This window comes from Lytechinus pictus, chromosome 17, assembly GCF_037042905.1.
Source record: "Lytechinus pictus isolate F3 Inbred chromosome 17, Lp3.0, whole genome shotgun sequence".
Lineage (NCBI taxonomy): Eukaryota > Metazoa > Echinodermata > Echinoidea > Temnopleuroida > Toxopneustidae > Lytechinus > Lytechinus pictus.
In genome coordinates this window covers 31,380,690-31,404,148 of record NC_087261.1, presented here as the reverse complement: position 1 = coordinate 31,404,148, position 23,459 = coordinate 31,380,690, and the positions used below count along the sequence as shown (strand labels likewise).

The following is a 23,459-nucleotide window of genomic DNA, read 5'->3' as shown; positions in this document are numbered from 1 at the left end:
TAATACATATTTTTATGTATACATATTTTCATTTGGAAATGTAGTCTTATACCGCAACCGCTTGCTGCATGACTGGAAAATACATTGATATAAAAAGATGCTGCTTTAACACAAATATCATTATGAATTTCGTTATTTCAGTTGTTTCAACTATTATGTTATGCATAGAGACAATATCGGGTTTATGTGTATCATGATGAATAACCAAGTGAGGAATATGAATAAGTTATGGGTATCCGTTTTATTGGAGGTTCGTAGTAAATTGATCTTAATATAATATTATGTTTCACTTTGAAAAATTAAATTTCTGCTCGGGGACTTACCTCATCCCTCGTAATATGTTAATGGTTAAGACCCCCATGTTCTTTGCAATATCCTTTTGTACTGTATTATAGGGGATCTAAAATGTGTTGTATAGCTCATTGAGATTTTTAAAAAAATCCCACTCGCATATTAATAATTTAAACGATTGGAGATGGTAACAACAAAGACCTCTTTCTGATTGCTAATCGTGACTCGAAATGACATCCCGATTCAAATAATGGTACAAATTAATTTTTTTTTGGCTTGTCAGCTTTTCATTCAGCTTGAACCCCCCCCCCCCCCTTCAAAAATCTTGGATGGATTCATAGCTAGATAGCTAGCTGGATAAATACACTCCAAACATAGATTGGTCAGATTGAAGTACTATCCTCTTTGTTAATATGTATATATACTTGTGTGTGTGTTTGTGTGTGAGAGAGAGTGAGGGTGTGTGTGTGTGTGTGTATATATATAAACCTGGTAAGCACGTTAGTTAGCTATACCTAAATAGATAGATAGATAGATAAATAGATATGAATGGATTTTCAAAAGATAAATTCAACTAATGGTCAAATTATAATAAATTCGACAATCGTGAAATATTTAATGAGCCGTAGACCGTAGATACACCTATGTATTTATCAAACTTGACTAAATCAAAGGGGATCTATCTGAACCTGAAGAAAACCAAACCTTCTTTTAAAAATGTAAAACTTCAAGAAGTCTCCGGCTTCAAAGATTAAGGGAAATTCCCGAGGATTGTTAATTGTGTAGCACAACATTCTGTCTATTCGTTAATGAAAGATATGGGTGCATTTTCTAGACACATGCGTGCTGTATTAAAACACCAGCATGCCAGTATATATCCGCTATACGGATGTACACTCTAAATTACAGGGATTTAAAATAAGTCCAGATGGACTGTAGCTAGGGACCAATCGATTTCTGAATTTAGTTTTAATCCTAACGACTTAAATTTATATCTCAAATGATTTAAATTTAAATCTTTCGAGATTTAAAAATGAATCTTAAGGATTCAAACTAAATCCGGAATTCGATTGGTCCCTAACTACAGTCCATGTGGACTTGTTTTAAATCCCTGTAATTTAGAGTGTAAGGTTTGTTTGTAAGGAAGAACGAAAGCAAAAGTACTTCATTCTGTCCGAGTCCTCACAATTTGACTAGAATAGGCCTAATTTGAGCTGCACGGTCAAAGATTTCTCCAATATTATTTTCAATTTGAATAATTCTGAAGTTTGAATTCACCAACTACACAATGATGAGAAGAGTGAGGAAGTGTATTATCATCATCTTTGGTATATTGCCGAGTATTATCACTCCTAACAGCGCCGCAATCGAATGTAAGTACTGATTCCAGACAAACATAATGTTTGCATTTATCTTTAACAATAAACAGTAGGAGGGTGCACAATCTGTTTTAAATACTTTTAAGAGGAAATCAATCCTAACAAAAGAAACAGAAAATCAAATGAGTTTAAGCACACTGGGTAAAAAATGTCAACGAAATTTCAATGTGAAGTAAGAAAGTTCCGACATTCTATAACATTGCTTATTCCGAACAAACGTTTATTTGAATTTCAAAAAAATATATCAAATGCGCTTAACACTGGGTAAAACTTTCCACGAAATTCGGATGTCAAGTAAGAAAGTTCACAAAACAGTTGTGTATCAGTAAAATGTAAGTAGACTCTAAAAAAATTTTACCCAATATTGGGTAAAATGGGAACATGCATGTCGGTTGGGTAAAAACATTTGTAAATTTTACGCAATTTACAGAATTCATAGCTTTACACAGACAAATTATAAAAACAATTATAATCATGAACTTTTGACAATGAAAATGTATCAATTAAATCAAATATAACAAACAGAATGGTTAATTTTCATCTTCTCTTTCTCTTATGTTATTTGATTTTATCCCTTTTTCAATCTCCTTTTTTTAATAAGAAAACAAGAATGTAAATTCATTTATCAAAACCAAGTGAATTTTTCTCCAAAATCAATTTATAAATACTCCATAATGCAATTTGCCAATGTTAATAAGGAAATCATATTGATTTCTATTACAGTATGGAAGACTTTTTGCAATAAAATATTAAACGAATATAATTTGTTCAACTCTCAGTCAAAGAATGCATGATTAATGTCTTCTTCAATATTGAAATTTAAACATAAATTACTAATGATTATTTTCCACTTGTAAAGGTTTTTCCGGTTGGGAAGTAAATTATAGAGTAATTTGAAAGTAAAATCTCGAAGTCTATTATCGTCAATCTCTATTTAAAAAAAAAGTCTGAAAAAATGTGACCAAATAATATAAACACCATTGTTTATTAACATATGGTAATCTATCACATAACAAAATTCTATCATTCTATAGTATTATTTACTGCTTAAATCATGTGCATTTTTTTTTCTTTTTTGTTGACAATTATAAAAGGTAGCGTAAGACTTTTGCTCCAAATATTTACATCGTTTTGTAACCATGCATTTGGTATTGATTTTGTAATTTACTATAATAAAAGAAAAACATTCACCAATAATGCGAGCGCGAAGCGCGAACTGAATTTTTTATCTAATGAACTTAAAAAGGGACATTTAAAGCAACATTTGAATCTATGGGCATGATAAGTATATCACTGAACAAATAATGCGAGCGCGAAGCGCGAGCTGAAATTTTTTGATCTACCAATCTGTAAAAGGGGCATTTCAAGCTCCATTTGAATTCCTAAACGGGATTTCATTAAACCAATAATGAATCCAATAGCCCGAGCTCAAAAAAAAATGATCTACTGAACTTCAAAAGGGATATTTCAAGCATTACTTGGATTCATGAGCAGGATATCATTGAATCAATCATTAAATTTGGCGCCCCCTCATAACAGGTAAATTTGGCGCCCCCCCCCCCCCCGACGAATATCGATTTGGCCCGCAAAAACGTGAAAACTATCCCCTAATTTAAAAAAGGAGTCGGGGAAAAATACTTCAATACCCCAATTTTCCCTAAAATTTACCCTTTTCCGGAGAAATGGGAAACAAGCATACGTGTATAAATTGAGGGGGAGGGCCGGGGACTGTATATGTGCATGAAGTACAGTAGGCGGATCCAGGAAGGCCCGGGCCCCCCTATTGGCGGAGCAAAAAAAGAGAAAAAAAATGGAAAGAAAGAAAAAAGGAAAATAAGGGAAAAGAGAGGGGGAAAAGAGAAAACAAAAGAGGAGGAAGACGAGTGAATAAAATAAGGTGAGGGGAAGACTTGGAAAAAAAATCCTTAATTCATGTCACTATACAACATTTTTGCTCACACTTTGCGCTCGCATTGCCTTTTAGGTAAATTAATTATCTTGCTCAGTATGGAGCTTGAAATATCAAATTTAGACGTCAACATGCAAAGCATATTTCAGCTCGGAAATCGAACTTTCATTATTTTGTTTGATTTACAAATTGATTTTAAAAAAAGTGCTCTGTAAAAAATTATGTTTTATTTTCTGAATGGTAACATTTTCTACTCTCGCTTTGCGCTCCCAAAATTGATTTGTCAGGTACCAATTATTTTCCTGTATTTATAAAGTTCTCAAAATATCGCGATTCAGGTCAAATTGTTAAAACGTATCAGCTGGCGCTGCACGCTCGTATTTTGATTGGTGAGTTATGTATATCTCAATAATAATTCTATAACAGACTACTAAAAATTCCCATTTCACGACCGTTTAAAAAAAATTCGGCTCGCGATTTGCGCTCGCATTGATTGTTGAAAATATATTAACTCATGCATCTTATTCATAATTACAAAAGTGCTTTAAATGTCCAGTTTTCAGGCCATAATATGAACAGATTTCGCGCTCTCATTAGGCTTATTAGATTAATAAAGAAGACATCAGTTTGATAATCAAATTGTCCCTTTTTAGAATGAAATATCGACAAGTAATGATAATGGAACATATCAGCTCTTTTTAAACTGTGATCCATATCAACCTCACAATTTTCCTACAAAGTGCTTAAAATAAAGAGCTTATTGACCCCTTTTCAGATCGGAATATCAAATATTTTACGTTCGCGCGCTCGCTTTATTGATGTTCATGATGAAAGAAGGTATTTATAATGCCCAGATTCTAGGTCGAAATCTGAAACACGCGCGCGCCTGTTTATTCAAATACACAGCTTGTTCTCTATTTAAATCGTTATCCATTTTCAGATCACAATATAAAAAAGATTGTGCTCGCGCTTTGAGCTCGCATTATCAATGTAGGAAGATTTCCAATTACTCATTATTTTCATGATTTACACAACATGAATAGAGTGTCCCATTTTCTGGTGTAAATCACGATTTTTTACGTTCGCGCTCGCATCAATTGTATATTTAAATAATTATCCTTTTCACGATTACAAAAAGTGCTTGGAATTTCCATTCTTCAGATAGAAAATCAAAATCCTCGCGCTCGCAGTAATCATTTAGTTGGATAGATAGCGACGGCCTCACAGCCGAGTTTTATAAATGCTTTTGGAGCAAGCTAAAAGATATGTTAATGAACAGTTTAAATGAAGGACATAGAAAGCAGCAATTATCTCCATGACAAAACATGGCCATGTTGGCGTTATTGTTTAAAAAAGGAAATAAAAATATCATTCATAACTGGAGACCAATATCAATCATAAATGTTGATTACAAAATTCTTGCACAAGTTCTTGCCAAACGACTACAAAATGTAATAACGAGCATTGTATCTCCCGATCAAAGTGGTTTTATTAGAGAAAGGTCTTCAGCGGAAAATATACGTCTGGTGCAAGATATAATTGATTATTATCAGGGCATAAAAGCCCCGGGCATAATTATGTTTCTGGATTTTGAAAAAGCCTATGACAACATAAGTCATAATTTTCTATTTTACCTTTTAAAAAGAATAAATTTTGGAAATTCATTCATTCGGTGGATTCAATCGATGTATAATAACGCAAAAGGCCGTGTGTTAAATCATGGCTGGATCTCTGAAACTTTTCAAATTAAAAGAGGTGTAAGGCAGGGGTGCCCCCTCTCATCACTACTTTTTATTATTGTTGCAGAAGTTTTGGCGACGAAAATTAAACAGAATCATAAAATTGAAGGTCTCAGTTTACCGATTTCGCAGATGAATGATGATCAAGTAGAAGTAAAACTATCCCAATTTGCAGATGATACAACTATATTTATGAAAAATAAAAATTCTCTTTCTATTTTGATGGAAGAATTAATACTATTTGGTTCAAATGCTGGGCCAAGGATTTATTTGCAAAAAACCAAGCTGCTGAAGCTTAATATTGATATTGTCCCCGGACAAATAGAATGTACTGAAGAACCGATAAAATATTTAGGTATATATGTTGGGGAAAATGAGAAAGATGTTGAAGATTATAATTGGCAAAATAAACTAGATAAGATACAAAATATTATTAGAGTATAGAAACTAAGAAATCTAACATTTTTCGGAAAAATTATTATCATCAAAACTTTGTTGGTGTCTCAAATTGTGTATCCTGCAAAAGTGATTAGAGTTCCCCAGAAAGTAATCAAATCTCTAAATAAAATGTGATATACTTTTATTTGGAATTCTTCAAAAGAAAAGGTTAAAATAAATGTTTGTATAAATAAAACAAACGAAGGTGGTCTTGGTATGGTCCACTTGGAATCGAAAATTGAATCGCTTAAGATTTCGTGGATAAGCAAGTTGTTAGAGCAAGGCGAACGTAGTTGGAAATTTCTTTTTAATTATTGGTTATCAAAGATTGGTGAAATTCCTTTATGTTTTGAATACAATATATCAACAAAAGATATGAATTTTCTTTGTACAAAAGCAAATATACCTAGTTTTTACCATGATTTTTTTGTAGCTGGTCTAAGTTAAGATATATTGGTATATTTGGAGTAAAAAACATTGAAAATGAAATCATTTGGAATAACAGCAATATTACTTTTAATAAACGTATGTTGGTATTTGAGAAATGGAAGCATGCAGGTATAATTAGGGTAAAAGATGTTATAAGAAATCGTCAGTGGTTAGCACCAAATATTTTAAATAAATCTGTCTATTCTTCTCAGCTTTTATTTGATTTAGAATATGCTAAATTAAAAAAGTATTTTCCTGTTTATTGGTTGAATAAGTTGTTTAAGGAAAATTATCCACTCGAATTAAAAAAAAGTGAACGAATCGTAATTTCATTAAAAAGTGGAGAACAAATAACTCTAGATTATTTACCAACAAGAAAGATATATTCTTTATTATGTTCGGAGGTATCGGAAAAACCAGGCATTGTTTCTTTTTGGTCTTATCTTTTTTCATTACCAGTTTCCTTTAGTTGGAACCATGTATTTTATTTTAAGTTGCATTTAATTGTGGATAATAGAATTAGACAATTTAATTTTAAATTTTTTAACAAGATTTTACCCTCAAGAGACAATTTATTTAAGTGGCATGTAGTAGAAAACAACTCATGTAACATTTGTGGAGAAGTTGATACCACTTTTCATTTCATACTGTATAGTAAATATGTTCGATTTTTTTTGGAAAACTATAGAAAGGTTGGTATTTTATATTTTCAAGATTACTATTTCTATAGATGAAAAAACATTAATCATAGGTTATGATCTGCAAAGTTCCAGCAATGTTATGTGTAATTTATTTTGTGTTATTGCTCAATTTGTTATTTATCGAAATTACATAAAAAGCATATTTAAAGGAAAAAGATATGATGCGAATTCTTTATGGATTGAATTCAAGCTTACTAAATTTATTTAGAAAGTTTATGTAAACAAAAAAGCAAGTTCGGAATTTTGAAAAAATGTGATATTCAAAAAATTATTGCATTATTGAAGTGAATTAAATTTTTTTTTAATGTTTGTATATATATGTACATGTTATTGTGAATAAATACCTCGATTAAGAGGATAAAAGAAAAAAAAATTAGTTGGATAGACATCTCGTTTAGGATCACTAACATTGCCCATAATGTTCAAATTTTAGGACAAAATACATGAAATAAAAAAATAGCTCGCGCTTCACACTCGCACTACTTAAATAAGGCTTGAGATTATAATATATAAGAATAAAGCTTAGAAGTGACTATTAGGACTACCCCGTCAAAGAAACAAACAAAATTCAACTTCGAGCGGCCGATCGGGGAAAATGTGACTGAAAAAAATTCCGCCCCCCCCCCCTCCCCATTGGCGAAGGCTGGATCCGCCCCTGAAGTACTGTTGTGTGTTAACTGACAATGCATATATCGGCCCCGCGAACTATAACATGCAGTCATTTTGGGTAGTTATCAGAGGCGATTGCCCAGGGCTATTTATTCTAGAAGGTCATATCATTTTACCTTAGACCCCGCGGACTATCGGGATGTCCCCGGACAGATAGTCTCGGTTTTGACCCAAAATCCAGAAATCTTCGTTCTTCTTCATTCCTACGCTATTAATGCCCCCTCTTACTAGACAGCAACATGATCCCCTCCCATTTTTGCTTAAATTCCACTAACTCAGCAATTTAATTTTGGCCCTTACGGCTGCCCATAAAAATTTACCCGAAAATGACTTGCAAATTACGCGGCCATTTATATCGAGCCCCTTTCCCCGTGCTGCCCATGGCAGACTATTCACTCTGTAAACTTTCAAGCCCCAGAACCCCCCCCCCCCTCCTAAAAAATAGTATACATGTACACTGGTGTAGGATCCATACATTCTTGTCAAAATATTAATGCTACCCACAACTTGATGGATGAAAAATGGACTTCAGGTTAAGACAAGATATATAGAACCATATGGGACTAAGCCCCACCCCTAAAAAAATATCAACGACAAATTAAAACAAAAATGATACTAAATCTACTATGTATGCCCTATATGCGTATTTATTTATTGAGTGATACAGTATACCATTCATGATGCAAAGTGCTCTAAAATTATAGCTATTGATATTAAAATTCCGATCATTTTCCGCTCGGTCGCAACATAACTTTTAAATGCAGAATATATGCTTTCCTAAAGTGCTAGTATATAGCATTATATAGGCACTTCAGTGATCCCCTGCAATACATTAGAATGTAAAGCAACTTTTATTTTTCAACTTTACCTCTCTAATTTACCCAACACGAATATTAATGCAGTGAAATTCAAGTTTGTCTTATCAGCATGTACCTTGGTACAACAGACATCCTTTCTTTGGTATTTCTTTATTCTCAAAACAAACTAAGATTACATATACTGTTCTTACTTTTTCCTGGATCTATAACATTCACTGGATATATCTAAATATTTCACTTTTCATTTTAGGTTATTCTTGCTTGACCCTTAACCAAGGTAACATTTGATAATAATACTTCTTATACTATTATCATTATTTCTTATGACGGAAATGAAAAGGTTGGATTTCAGTACGGATATCTGAATTTCCGCTGTTGGTGTTATACACACACTGAATTGCTGGGTGCGTTAATTCGCGGTAGATCCAGGATTATATGAATGCGGGAGCCTGATTATATATTATATTTATGTCATATTCATATATCCCATCCCTGATCTACTGTGCATGTTGAATAATATCCAATCGCTTTGAGAAAAAACAACAACAATGTGTTTTTTCCTTGACTGTTATTAGGACCTACATTGACTTATGTAAACGGCAAAGCTGAACGGATCGCGGATTTCAAAATCAACATTAAAAAAATAAATATTCTACGCTGAAATAAAAGGGAAATTTCCCACTTTTGAAGAGTTTGTTGTGAAAAATAGAAGAAAAAACAATAAAAAGATATTGGTGAAGGTTCGAGGAAAATCCAATAAAATGAATAAAGTTGTTTTGGAGTCATATACGAGCAACCGCCCCATATGTTAATGTAATACACAATGCATATATTTTTTTATGATTCGAGATGATATTTTTTTGGTTCTCTTTAGAGTGGGCTTGAAATGATTCGGCTATGTATACCAAAGGTACAACATAAACCACTTTCAATTTTCTGATAAAATGACATTTCATTTATTTTGTGTATGTAGAAAAGCTACTCTTATATGACGTCACAAATAAAATAATTAAAATTCTTATATTTTTTGTATTCATCGATGGATTTTCCTTAAACCTTCGCCAATATTTTTTGCTATTTTTACTATACACTTCATGTCAGGGTGAACTGTGATCGGCAAATTTAGTTTGCCTACAAATTATCTTAAGAGATAAATTAGTTATCTCACATATCCACGATATAAAACATTGTATTCATATCGATCGATTCTTGGTTTAGGAAGCTTCAATTTTATATATAATTTATTTACAGTGTTCTTTGAAACTAATATATAAAGGTGTTTCATAATAGCCAATTAATTATTTTAATCATGATGGTGGAGTGGGTTGGAAAAAGTGTTCATAGGGTGATACAAAATTATATAAAGGAATAACAGAGAAAGTGTATGGCAAAGTGAACTAGGCTCTGTCACCTGACAAAAGAAGGCAAACAAGAAAGAATAAGAAGAATTGAATTAGCATTTACCGAAACAAATCCCATCCCAATCAGGTATACATAACATAAGCTAATGTTAGACATTAATAGTATAGTGATATGAGTTGCCATTGTTCTACAATAATTAGTAAATACTCCGACGTAAACGATAAGTTAAGTTGAGAGGGTCATCTAAGCCCAGGGTAGTTGGTACTGTGCAAAAAAGGGTGTGGCTCAGGTGAAATTGTGCGCTTCGATTGGATTATAATTATTTAAATGAGGAGAAAAGGGCTGGTCAATTTGCACTCGGACAGCTTACCACTAGTTTAAAGGTCAAGTCCACCCCAGAAAAATGTTGATTTGAATAAATAGAGAAAAATCAAACTAGCATAACGCTGACAATTTCATCAAAATCGGATGTAAAATAAGAAAGTTATGACATTTTTAATTTCCACTTATTTTTCACAAAACAGTGATATGCACCGTTCCCTGCACAACTCAGTTGCATGCAAATGAGACAGTCGATGATGTCCCTCACTCATTGTATCTTTTTTGTTTTTTATTGTTTGAATTATACAATATTTAATTTTCTTACAGATTCGACAATAAGAAGGAACTTGACTGAGCCATAATAGTATTAAACAATGTTAATTCCACATGTTCAGGGCGGAATTAATTGTTGTTTCACTTGACAATGGGGAGAAAATTAGAATAATTCATATTTCGCATAATAAAATACAAAATAAATAGTGAATGGGTGACATCATCAGTCTCTTCACTTGCATACCAGCCAGTATGGGCATATAACTGTTTGGTGAAATTTAAGCGAAACTTTAAAATATAACTTTCTTATTTTACATCCGATTGTGATGAAATTTTCAGTGTTATGTTTGTTGGATTTTTCTTTTTTTATTCAAATCAACTTTTTGTTGGGGTGGACTTGTCCTTTAAAACTGGTTGCATCTTTTGGAAGAGACAGAATCTACCTCATTCACCTCCAGCAAGCATCTCTGACATCTATCTTCAGAATTTATTGTCAGAATTCATCTTCAGAGTTTACTGTCAGAATTCACCTTTAGAATTTACTGGCAGAGTTCATCTTCAGAATTTACTAGCAGGACTCATTTTTAGAATTCATCCTCGTCAGAAATCATCTGCAGAATATCTTTTCTGCTTCATTTTCAACGTCATTCTTGTAAGATCGTGGACTAAGGAGGCCTTCCTTCTCCCGGTTACTTTTTACCTCTTGCCGAGACAAATTAGGGATAGGATGAGCATCAGTGGCGTACCTAGGATTTTCCACAGGGGGGGGCAAAATCGGCCGCCAAAAAATTTGACAAGCAAAAAAAAAAAAAAAAAAAAAAAAAAAAAGGTCTTAAGAAAAAAATAAAGGTTTTCGTTCCAGAAAAAGATTGACAAGCAAAAAAAAAAAAAAAAAAAAAAAAAAAAGGTCTTCAAGCTCATCAGGGAGGGGGGAGGAATAAAGGTCTTCAAGCTCGTCGGGGGGGGGGGGCAAAAAAGGTCTTTTAAGCTCGTCAGGGGGGGCAGGTATATGTCTTTTGTATGGGTTGTGGCTCGTCAGGGGGGCAGAGTGCCCCCCTGCCCCCCCCCCCCCGTAGGTACGCTAGTGATGAGCATTGTATACTGATCTTCAGTTAAAGTAAATACAGCGAGGACACCGATTGTAGAATCACAGATCTGTTACTGCTGGAGGGAAAACTCGCAATCATCGGTGCAGAAAACGCATAATATGTGTTGTATGGAATTTATTATTTTAAACGTGATAAGATATATCATCGTCTAACCAGGCCCCTCTTCCCGCCGACGGTCTCACCGCTGGGGTGGGGTTCTCTTTTCAAATGTTATATGGTCTGCCAGCTCTCAGAGCCTACCGTCGTCGAGGAGGGGGGTCGGTTAGTTTAAAACAACAACATCACAACGTGAAAAAATTATAAGACAAATAAAGTTTCAGTTAAAATATAAATTAATCCTTGTTTGGCTCCTTATTAAATATTAATTATAAATTGCCAGGGAAATACAGTTATACTCTCCCTTTTGTTATACTATAAGTTTTCCCTTTTTTAATGAATAATCAATCAAAATTTAGAATTTAATCTTCATATACCAATCGGGGGGGGGGTACTTCAGCGCCCCAAGCACTACTACTTCCCAGGGCAATGTGCTCTTTGTTATATCATGTTTCTATTTTTCAAAATCTTTATCTCAAGAAGTAAATATTCACGTTTGATTATGTGGGTTCATTGATTTGATTAAGATCACATGGCTCTTAGTGACTTTTTTTATTCCGGAATAAATCTTTAATCCGGATATAAATTTATCTACTTAAATGTTTCCGAATTACATCTTAGAATCTGTATTTGCTCAAAATTTACACTCTTAAAAATGTTGGGCAACATACTGTCCACACAATTGGTTAAAAATTTATCCAATTCTGGGTAGTTTTATCCAATGATGTGTGCTTTGCTTGAAAACTACGCAGTATTGATTGAAAACTACCCAGAGTTGGATTTAAAAAAAAAAACCAATTGTTGTGTGGACTGTATGTTGCCCAACATGTACTGTAAACCTCTTCCGCGATTGCTCATACCACCATGTAAACCTTCAAACATCATCTTCGTGCGTCTTGTCATACTAGTTTCAATGTATTGTTATGTTATTGCTTTGTGATAGTTGTAATTCGAAGTATCTTTCTTGCTTGCATAAATAATTCGACTGGTATGATATAATGTACTTTGAACTGTGTTATTTGGATCTAGCCATTTGTTGTACATGGAGTGTTAAACTTAAATGTGGTGTCAAATGTACACCCTATATAGAGATTGAAAATAGCACCAACAAGTATAAAATCAACCTTTTCTTGTTGTTTCAGTTCAATTCATTTATTCATTTCTAATATACATATATATATATATATACATATATATATATATATAGTGTGAAAGAAATATATATATATATATATAGTTCAATACAATTCAAATTTATTTCAACATCTGATTAAAAACACAAGTACAAATTCATATGCAGATAGATATATACAATTAAAAATACATTAAAATGAAACATATTCAGTTCGGAATCATAATGTGGTGGGAATATCACAAAGGCCAAAAGGCCTATCAGGGTTATTCCCAAAGGAAATACAATTTACATACAAATTTTCTTGAATATATACAATATATAACACAAAACAATAGAAAAAAAAAATAGACACACATGTAATTCAGAAATATAAGTGTAAATGAAATAACAAAAGACAACCAGACATCCGGGACCCCACCTAACCCATAGGCAACATTTATATATATATATATATATATATATATATACACTTCGAATATATACATCAATAATTTAAAATGCAAACATGCACAAAAAACTTAAAATAAAACACAGGCCTAATTAGTAATTAAGCCTGTTTACAGTAACAATAAGAAAAATGAAAAGGGGGACTTAAAATAAATCTAATAGTGGCATTGTGTAGTAAAGTCTCATAAAGTAATGAATGATAATTTGGAGGCTACTTAGTATATACAATGTACAATAATGTTGCAATAACGCCCGTTAATGTTGAGCTAATTACCACAAATTCAACATCTTATCAAAATGACTGATATGGTCCTTTTTAACATTGTTTTTTTCTTGTGGGTATATTTCAGCCTCTTGCTGCAAAACATATCAATAAACATTATCATACTAATTCATATGTGTATCTCACTTTCAGTTTTACTTTCTGCATATTCTACTAGATATTTCCTGAATGTGGACCTTTCATCCATCTACCTTGTTTCAAGCCTAACCATGCTTACGTTTATTTTCAGTTTTAGACTACACGGGTTTCATTATACAACCTTGTGAGGAACACGAAGCATTAAACTTACAATATCATTCAATGTCAGTACGAATATAACTCTATAACCAGGAAATATTGACATTTCAAAACAGATCCTAATCAAAATAATAAACTGAATCTTGAAGGGAAAGTGAAAGCGATAGTAAGACGAGTAGACTAAAGGTCTTAAGTAATATTTGCAGCCAATCAACATTTTTTGCACTCGCTCGCAGCATAAAATGCGCAAATATGGTAACTTTTTAAATAAGAACTCCATACGATTTTGACCGACATATCGGTTGATTTAAAAAAAAAGTTTACATTCGTTTTACATACATTTTTTTAAATTTTAACCAACAGTTGGTATGTTCATATGTTACCAAATCTAATATTTTTCTGACAACCCCAAAGCCCAAAATTTGGTTAAAATATGAACGAATGAACTGTTTGTTAAACTAATCCCAATTCATTTTTCATGCGGTTTTGTTTTCAACAACATTTGGTATGTTCATATTAATTTGAACCAAATTATAGGTTGGTTTAAAAACTATCGGAGAGCGCATACGGCGTCAAAATCAGCCCGATATATTAGAGGGCGTCAAATCATCCAAATAATGAGAGAAAATTTGTAGTTGTGCAGGATAATGATCTTATACCAAGGGGATAGAGATTTTTTGGAGGGTAAATTCACTTGCGTTGGAGGTACTTGTTTCCTCTATTGTTTTTTCAGATCTTCTTAAGATATTAAATTATTTGACTCCGAGGAATTTTGTAAAGAGTTTTACTTGTTAGTGTACTCGATTATTTGTCAGTCATGAGAGCGTACACTCCTCGCGTCATGTGTTTCTAACTCTAACAAATTTATCATCAGGTATGTCATGATGACTAAGGCCAGATATAATGTTATTGAAAGTTAGTTGCTCTTGGATTGGTCGAGGGCCTTTATTGTATCTAAATAAAATTTCACCAGAAGGTGAGATATCTGTTATCACATGCAGATCCATTCAATGTAATATATTATATTAATAACAATTATCAATTATTTAACATATCATAACATCCCCCCCGATTGTCACTCTTTTTAAGAGTTAAGAGTTTTACTTGTTAGTGTACTCGATTATTTGTCAGTCATGAGAGCGTACACTCCTCGCGTCATGTGTTTCTAACTCTAACAAATTTATCATCAGGTATGTCATGATGACTAAGGCCAGATATAATGTTATTGAAAGTTAGTTGCTCTTGGATTGGTCGAGGGCCTTTATTGTATCTAAATAAAATTTCACCAGAAGGTGAGATATCTGTTATCACATGCAGATCCATTCAATGTAATATATTATATTAATAACAATTATCAATTATTTAACATATCATAACATCCCCCCGATTGTCACTCTTTTTAAAAAAGAGTTAAATGTGCTTGGGTTTTTTCCACTGGCATAAATCCGGTCCGAGCACAGGGGGGTGGCAGCAATAGGTCTATACTTATCTGAAAATTTTTGGGCACACCCCTACATCAAGGGCTATGTAATTAAAAGAAAAATATCGCAGAAAGGAAATAATTTTAATAACCTAAAGTGTGAAAACGTAAAGTGTGTGGGAAATATTGCTGTCCTATAACTTGCCTCTGTGTTTCACTAATGGCATTGATTTTGTCATTGTCATCAGTAACTCACCGTACTCTAACTTGAAGCATACTATCCGTTAGTAGCCCCATGTTTGAAGTATAGAGCATACCTTTATTTTCGGTACAAAATTATCCCCCGCTCTAAAGATGCTAGGATAGTATGACCCCCCCCCCCCCCCACACACACACACACATACATTCACGCCAGTGTATTCAAATAATGTTTTGTTAATTGTGTAATGATCAAAGTTATAACCATATTCAAAAGTCATTGGTATCATACAATTACTAGACTATCACTCTCATGGTACAGGTGATAATAATTGCAATATGCTAAACGTAGGGATTTGTCATGGCCAAAATCTTGTAAGATTAGATTGAGCGCTGGATTAGAGCGACCGCGCGATGATTTTTTCATTTTTAGAACGCGGAAATAGGCACTAACATTAAACTACTCGATTATAACTATAATTGATGTTACCAATAAAGTTGTTTTATCGTTCTTTGTGGGTATATAGTAGCATTCATGAAAAAAAATCCATGACCATTAACTTCAATGTAATCATTGTATCTTAATATCAGATATCAATTTGGACCATTGTGACGTTACCTATGTCACCTCGCCCAATTACCCAGACAACTATGATGATAATATTAACATGACATGGATGGTAACAGCGCCACGAGGTAACCGAGTAGTGCTTCGTTTCATGGTGCTTATCATCGAGGTAGATCATGACTATGTCACAGTCTTCGAAGGTTGGACACCTGAATTTGAGGGCGCTGTTCAAAGACTTCACATATCCGGTTCTACCCCGCCTCGTTACAACCTAACCTCCGTTGGATCATATCTATGGCTTCGATTCACAAGTGATGTCGACTTAACACAAAAAGGATTCAAGGCACTTCTGTCATGCATTCCTATCCCTGGTAAGTAGGCATATTTGCATATTTCGTAAATTGTCACATTTCATTTCATTTATTCAGAAATCATTAATCCATTTTGGTGTCAACGTTCCCTATTAATAACACGTAATTTTAGGAGTGACAAATAGAATATGACATCAATCAAGTAAATTATTTTTTATGGAAAATCGTTCCGTCATGTTCATTTTTGTTTATTTTTTTCTCTCACTTCAGAAGAGCATCAGGGGAGCGTTTCATGAAAGGACTTTTATCCGACAAGTCCCATTTTATCCGACAGTTACCATAGTACCAGTGGTTCTCAGGCAATCAAAATCAAGAAAAGTAGTCAGAGCTGACAACTTGTTGGATGAAACGCTCCCCAGGTCCAACTAACACCAGCCACATTTATATTTTATTCATATTTCAAACAGTTGTAGATTTGTCGCTGCTTGAGTCTGCCAACTTATCATCACCGTTTTACCCAGAACAATACAACGACAACATCGACCTTCTTTGGAAGGTAAAATCTCCAACTGGCTTCAGGGTCGTACTGAACTTCACAGCATTCAATACTGAGAATGATCATGACTTTGTTACTCTGTTTGAAGGTCGATCTAACTTCTTCAATGAATCTTCATTAAGAAAGACACTTTCTGGAACTCCTCGATTAGGTAGCTATAAGTCTATTGGTTCCCATATGTGGGTTCGCTTTAACAGTGATGATAGTACTGTCCTGCATAGCAGTTCATCTAAGGGCTTCCAGGCGCTGCTCTCTTACACTATGGCAAAAGGTATGTTTGAGCATCTCAATAAAGCTATGTCATACGATGGTAGAGCAGATCTAATCTAATGATTGGAGGGGGAGCCTTCACATTACCTGGAATTGGGCAGGCTCTCGTGCAATTACCACTCTCAGTAGGTCTAAAACATCCAAGGCTATCACTTCGGACAGTTCCCTAGTCATCTCGTGGGAGTCACTATGATAGGCCTTTATCCTAACTTCTGAGTTTTCGATTCTTACAGAAATGAATGCACACAGTCCTAGCTACTAAACATGTTTCCTATATCATTTCAATCACATATTGATCGATATTTTAATAAAATCAATATGTTCGTGGAGAAACATTACCATTTTAGTTATTTCATGTAAAGCTTGATGCATTTATTTGGGAGATGGCAAAAACTTATAGTTATGATTTATCAAAAGTAACCAATACGGATTCAATCACAACATTATCTTGATAAATGCACTTTAGCATGCTGTCAAATAGGTCTTTTGAAGGTGGCACACTGTACTAAGAAACATCCAAAAGGAACTATGATCTAACCAGCTTTCCATAGCTGTGATATATTTACCCCCGCCCCCCTCCAAAAAAAAATGAAAATAAAATGAATAATGCATCATTTTAGTTTCAGAGGTGCTGCTAGTAGATTCAGAAACGAGACACGACGTTACATCCCCGAACTACCCTGACAGTTACAATAGCTACGATGATATCCTATGGAGAATCACAGCTCCAGAAAACGACCGAGTTCTCCTCCACTTCAAAGACTTCCACACAGGAGACCATGATTACGTCACCATTTATGAAGGGCGTGGACCAAACATAGAGGAATCTACTTGGCGAAGCAGACATTTTGGACATGGAAGTCAGCACAATATCACATCGATCGGATCTTACCTTTGGATACGATTTATTAGCGAGAGGAATGACAATTCCTATGGAGCTGATGGTTTCCGGTTGTTGGTCTACCCACTCCCAATACCTGGTAGGTAACAGTGGGTCAAATAAACATACATGTTTACTATGTTTAGCAATCAATAGCATAATGGCATTGGTCAATGACCTTTGTCATGTTTGTGTCTTTTGTTTAGAAAAATGACCAGTAGAAATAACCAAGTAGAATGCTGCTTTTCATATTTTCATTTGACCGTTTAAAAATGCTGTACGACCCCAGATCGAGCCCACATTTAATGTTTTGAACAGAGACGAAATTCCAAATCTGAAAACTTTTTGAATCAGCATTACTAACAAACACACACGAACAATAGAGACATGCCCAACGAAAAGATAAAAATTTCACTTTCAGCATGTCAAGAATTGACTTCCCGTAACAGATTTCATGGTGATATTGATGATCCCCATACTAATATCTACATGAATTTTCACAAACTTAGTTATAAGTTGTTATATCAAATAATTGAAATATATGTCAATTCCTGATTTTATTCCCTTGGATCATGTTTCATTGGTTGCCGGTTAATATTCACTGAATTTTTAACCAATTACACCGTGCTTACACAGTGACTCGGCTCGGGGGGTCGAGACGCGAGCCGTGCTCAACACGGCAATGTGATCGCGTTTATACTGAAACTAAAAAAAAGGCGAGCTCGACACGGATCGCGGATCATTGTGATGTTTACTGTCAGCATGGACTGCATCATGAATAAGTCACTTTTTTACTACAATGCAAAGGCTTTAACAAATCTAGGCCTTCGGAATTTAGCGGACAGATTTCAGGAATTTTTGTGAGGTGTAATTTTTTATACGTTCCAAATACATGTACGTAAGAGTTGGACTGAAAACAAATTTATAAGTGTAAGTTCTATTTATCAGTACTAACTAACAATATCAATCACAAGTCGAGTTGCGATCAACTGAAACTTAAACGTGACAGGTCCTCGTTTGTTTTACCCGGCTGACTGACGACTGGCAGAACCTTTACAACATTTAAACAAATGACATACTTCTTCAGTTTCAATGATTAAACAAAAAAATGCAAAAGTTCAGTAGCCTACAGTTATACCAATAGATGAAATAATGACAAATCAATTCACATATATCATAAATGCAGGCTACATCTATGTCTCTTTAAGTCTAATCTAATTTAATAAAACAAGTTTACTCACCCTTCCTGGTTGATGGCTGTGAATCGATGTCACTGACCTTAGAGTTAGAGCTCTCCGCATTATCCACTTTGGAGAAATGACGAAGAATAAGTTTTGGTAGGATCATAAAAAGTAGAGATATATCATACATTCTTTTGAGCAATAAGATAATTTTACGATCCCTATTAAAAAGGAGTATTTTTACTTATAAACACCGAGCGAAGGTAGGGGCACAGGTTCGACACGGCTTTCTGTTTACACACGAAAAAATAGTTGAGTCTTACTCGGCTAGCGGTTTGAAATCTACGATTTCGCCGGATCAAAAAAAGTTGTGTTCGACGCGGCTAGCGGATCCCACTGATCGCGTTGCACAGCTTAAAATTTCCGTGTTGAGCAAGGCGCGCGTGTCGAACCCCCGAGCCGACTGTGTAAACACAGTGTTTATAACAAACAAAATCGAACAAACTACCATTATCAAACTCGATAGGAGATGGGTGGTCCATGTTCAGATGCATACTCATATAATTCCCAATTAAATGAAAACAAAAGAAATTCCACGAATTCACGCATATAGTGCGATGTATTATCAGGGAGTATTTGGTATTATTTGGTGTAGATCAAAAACTTTGTTTCATTTGCTTGATAGATATCCCATTGACGTCAATGAAGGCAGTAAACTTATCATCTCCTAAATATCCTGGATTATACGACACAAACACTGATATCATTTGGCGAATCACTGCTCCATCGGGAAGTATGGTAGTGATCAGCTTCATTGATTTCCATACTAAACAAGGTTCTGATTTCCTAGCCATCTATGAAGGAATAACTGGTGATTTTGAGGGCGCTGTTCGGGGTTTCAGACTGTCTGGAGAATCTACCCCAGACAACATTGCCTCGATGGGATCCTACGTGTGGCTTCGGTTTACAACCGGTAGCGAGATAGACAGTTGCGTATCATGTAGTGGATTCATGGCGACGTTACAAGCAATTCAAGGTGAACCCTACACTGTACACATCATTGAAAGCATTTGTAAGAATAACACACATGAGATACATTGGGAACAGTTCTGGCACGTTTTAAACCATGAAAAAAAAATGTTTTATGGACTGTTTCAAAAGTAGCTCATGTGTAATTCCCTTGCAGAATCAGGCGGGTTTTTTTTATAGGATAGAACGATTATACAAAATAAGAAATTTATTGTCAAAAGCCCGTCATGCCAAAGCAGTTTTGGTCAAAAATGAGTGAATCAAAACAGCAGTTTTGTCCTGGACTCTTATCAAACGTCACATTTTCAATTTTCGTCAACTCAGAATCTAACGACGATCAGCTGCCCAGGTTCACCAATTTTCAACAATAGCATCTCAGTCATTCATTGTGACTTGGCGGGTATATTCAATTGATTTTCTATGTTGTTGTCTGAATACGTCCCCGTCGCGAATTGGAAAACTCGCTGGTAATGTGAATTATTGTTATTTGATAAACCAGCATCATCTTAAAAACCATGGTCGGTCAATAAAATCAATCTACAGTCTCTTCAATGAATCTAAGCCAAACAGGTGGGTTTTTTTTTTTTGTTATTATCATCGTCTTTAGTTAAACAGAAAAGAGATGTTATTCTAAGCTAATGTCATTAACAAAACGCCAAATTGCATTTTTATTTTGCACTTCGACTAACCGAACTGAAACAGGATGTGGAATTCAATCGACCATATCATCACCTGATACAGAAGCACTTATCCCAAAGGCAACGTCTGAAACAAACCTACAACCCAATATCATTGGTATGTATTCGTCACTCCCGTTAACAAACCTGCAACCCAATATCATCGGTATGTATTTGTCACTCCCGTTAACAAATACATTTGATGACATTTTAGTGATGTAAAATTCCATGTAATAATTTCAAAATCAGGGGCTAAGAGAATAAAAATACTCACCCTGTTTTATGTGCTTTGCTCTTTTCATAAAGCATCGTGAATAATGTGGCAACCCCCCCCCCCTGTTGCCCCAATAATGAAATTAATCTTGTGTGTATCATATCTACATCGTAAACATTAAAATATAAAGAAAACTTTAAAGTATTTCTTCCAGTGAATATTGTTGTTTTGTTCTTGTGAATATCGTACATTCAAGAAATGCAAAGTAAGCCTACAACCGATTTTATAATTCAAAGGATAATCTTTTATGATACTATGTTTTGATATTTCTCTCTTTCTTTATTCTTTCTCCTTACAGTTATAGCATCAGTTGTGTCTTCTTTCATACTTCTCCTAGTTGGATCGGTTCTTTTTACATTATTCATGTGTCATCGTAAGAGGTATACTCACCTTCCTGTGTAATTATCATGATATACATTTTAATTCACATATACGTTATTTGTAATAAATAAATCCTTCATTATTCCTTCATCTAAGTCTCTGACTTCTCTATTCGGAAATTTGATGATTCTACTTAAGATTTAGAACATAATATCAAATTAAGAAAGAAATTCTATAATATATCATGGTATGCAAATTTGCAAAGATATAATGATTTCACTTTTGTCTGAATAAATAAGCATGATGATGTACAAGACTTATTCTAAATGGAAAACAATACGGTTTTAATAAAAGCTAGGTAAAATGATAATGATCAAAAATTTTATTTAACCTTATTCAAGAACTTATTATACTTATTATACAGAATGCAATTTTTCAACAATGCAATATTTCAAGGATTTTATAAAAAGCACACATACCCGTATTTACGAAATAGTTCATTGATTCCCAGAAATTACAGGACATCTCGTATTTTATTGAAATAATTTTTTTTTTGTAATTGATTTATCTGCTGCATTTCCAGAACAAAAACTGAGGATTCTCCCGGGCCTGATAATGAGTCTGCAGACCACATGTATAGGAATCCAGTTTACAGTCCGAATAATGAATCCAAAGACTGTATCAATTGCTCAAGAAGTCTTGAAGGACACTGGTCGCCTTCTGAGCTCAGTCAGAGTGTGACTTCAGTTGCGGGTGTTACTGAAGATGATTTCAATCTGGACTCTAAACGAGATAAGTTGGAAGACACCGCTTATTCAACTTATTGCTCTATTACCGATCTACCAGATAGTGATCAACCAGCATCCCTTCTTCCCAAGGTCGATTTACCAAATAATACTTACGAGGCGTTTGCTGAAGGAGCCTTGCCTAACGATGCAGCAACTGAGGAAGTAAAATCAAGGGTATTTATAACCACTCTAATAACAGAGGTTGTTCCTGAGAAACGACATCTAACAGAAGATGGATATGAACAATGCATCGTGGAAAACAACAAGAGTGTTTCTTTTCCCTTAGTAGACACCAAAGACGTCTTCAGGGGTATGCTAGAAAGAAAATTGCTACCCGAACGTGACGCACACTGTGAGCACTATACTGACAGTAATACTGGCTTTAATCAAGTAAACACCCAATCTATCGCAGAGAGTCCCGTGCAACGCAATGCACCTGCTGATGATGGGCAATATCTGGAGGTTAATGTCTCTACACCGACAGTTTTGGTTCGTACATTAATCCGTAATGCTGAAGAGGATGACTTGCCTGAAAAGGCAACATATGAGGTATCACAAGCTCCTATCACCTGTATAAAACTAAACGCTGATCCAGCAACACGTCGAGTAACAGAAGATGGGTATGAAGAATGTATTGTTAACAACACTGGTAACATTTCTAAACATTCGGTAGATACAACAGACGCCCTCAACGACACAGAGAATGGGGAAACCTCTTCAAATCTTCAAATGCAATATAAATACGATTCTTACCGTGACAATTATAATGACAATGGAAATGAACAACCCAGAGCAGTAGGTTCGTTACAAGCTAACACTGAAGACTATAAAAACGATGATCAATACCTTGATGTTAATATCCCTAGGCAGTCTATTGGTAACTCTACATCTAGTGCTGTTAATGCAGCCTCTTTATGTCGCGAAGAAGAATACAATACATTAGACTTTACGAGGTCATGTCCTAGTTTACGTTTTCTTTCAAACTCTCAAATATCATTATCGAGGAGTGAAGATGGTAACCGTTGTAATGGTGATACCTATGACGTTCTTACTCATCGAAAGATGGCATCACCACGAAATTCTGCCGATATTTGCCTTCATAATGACAATGTTTATAATACTCTTGGTGAAGTTAAACCACAGCACTAAGATGGGCTTCGCCGTCATGAAAATCAGTCAATTAAGTTTCAGTATCGTAGAAGAGTTTAGATATAGTACAAGATTACATGCTAAATGGTATAGTGTGATTTTGTGGAGGATTGCGAAATCTGAACGATTATGCTACATACTGTAACCAGCATGCGGTAATTAAAGGACAAGCCTACCCCACCCCCCCCAAAAAAAAAAAAA

At 34.5% G+C, this 23,459-nt stretch overlaps 1 protein-coding gene across 1 annotated transcript; it reads left to right on the top strand.

Annotated features, from left to right (window-relative positions):
* The first annotated feature begins 1,191 nt into the window (after window positions 1-1,191).
* On the top strand, window positions 1,192-23,446 carry LOC129280837 (cubilin-like). The gene is made up of 8 exons (XM_064112063.1): window positions 1,192-1,664; window positions 15,846-16,193; window positions 16,601-16,960; window positions 17,580-17,939; window positions 19,706-20,056; window positions 20,752-20,844; window positions 21,299-21,380; window positions 21,905-23,446. The coding sequence occupies exons 1-8, from the start codon at window positions 1,580-1,582 to the stop codon at window positions 23,256-23,258; spliced, it is 3,033 nt and encodes a 1,010-aa protein (XP_063968133.1). The 5' UTR covers window positions 1,192-1,579; the 3' UTR covers window positions 23,259-23,446.
* The last annotated feature ends 13 nt before the right edge of the window (window positions 23,447-23,459 follow it).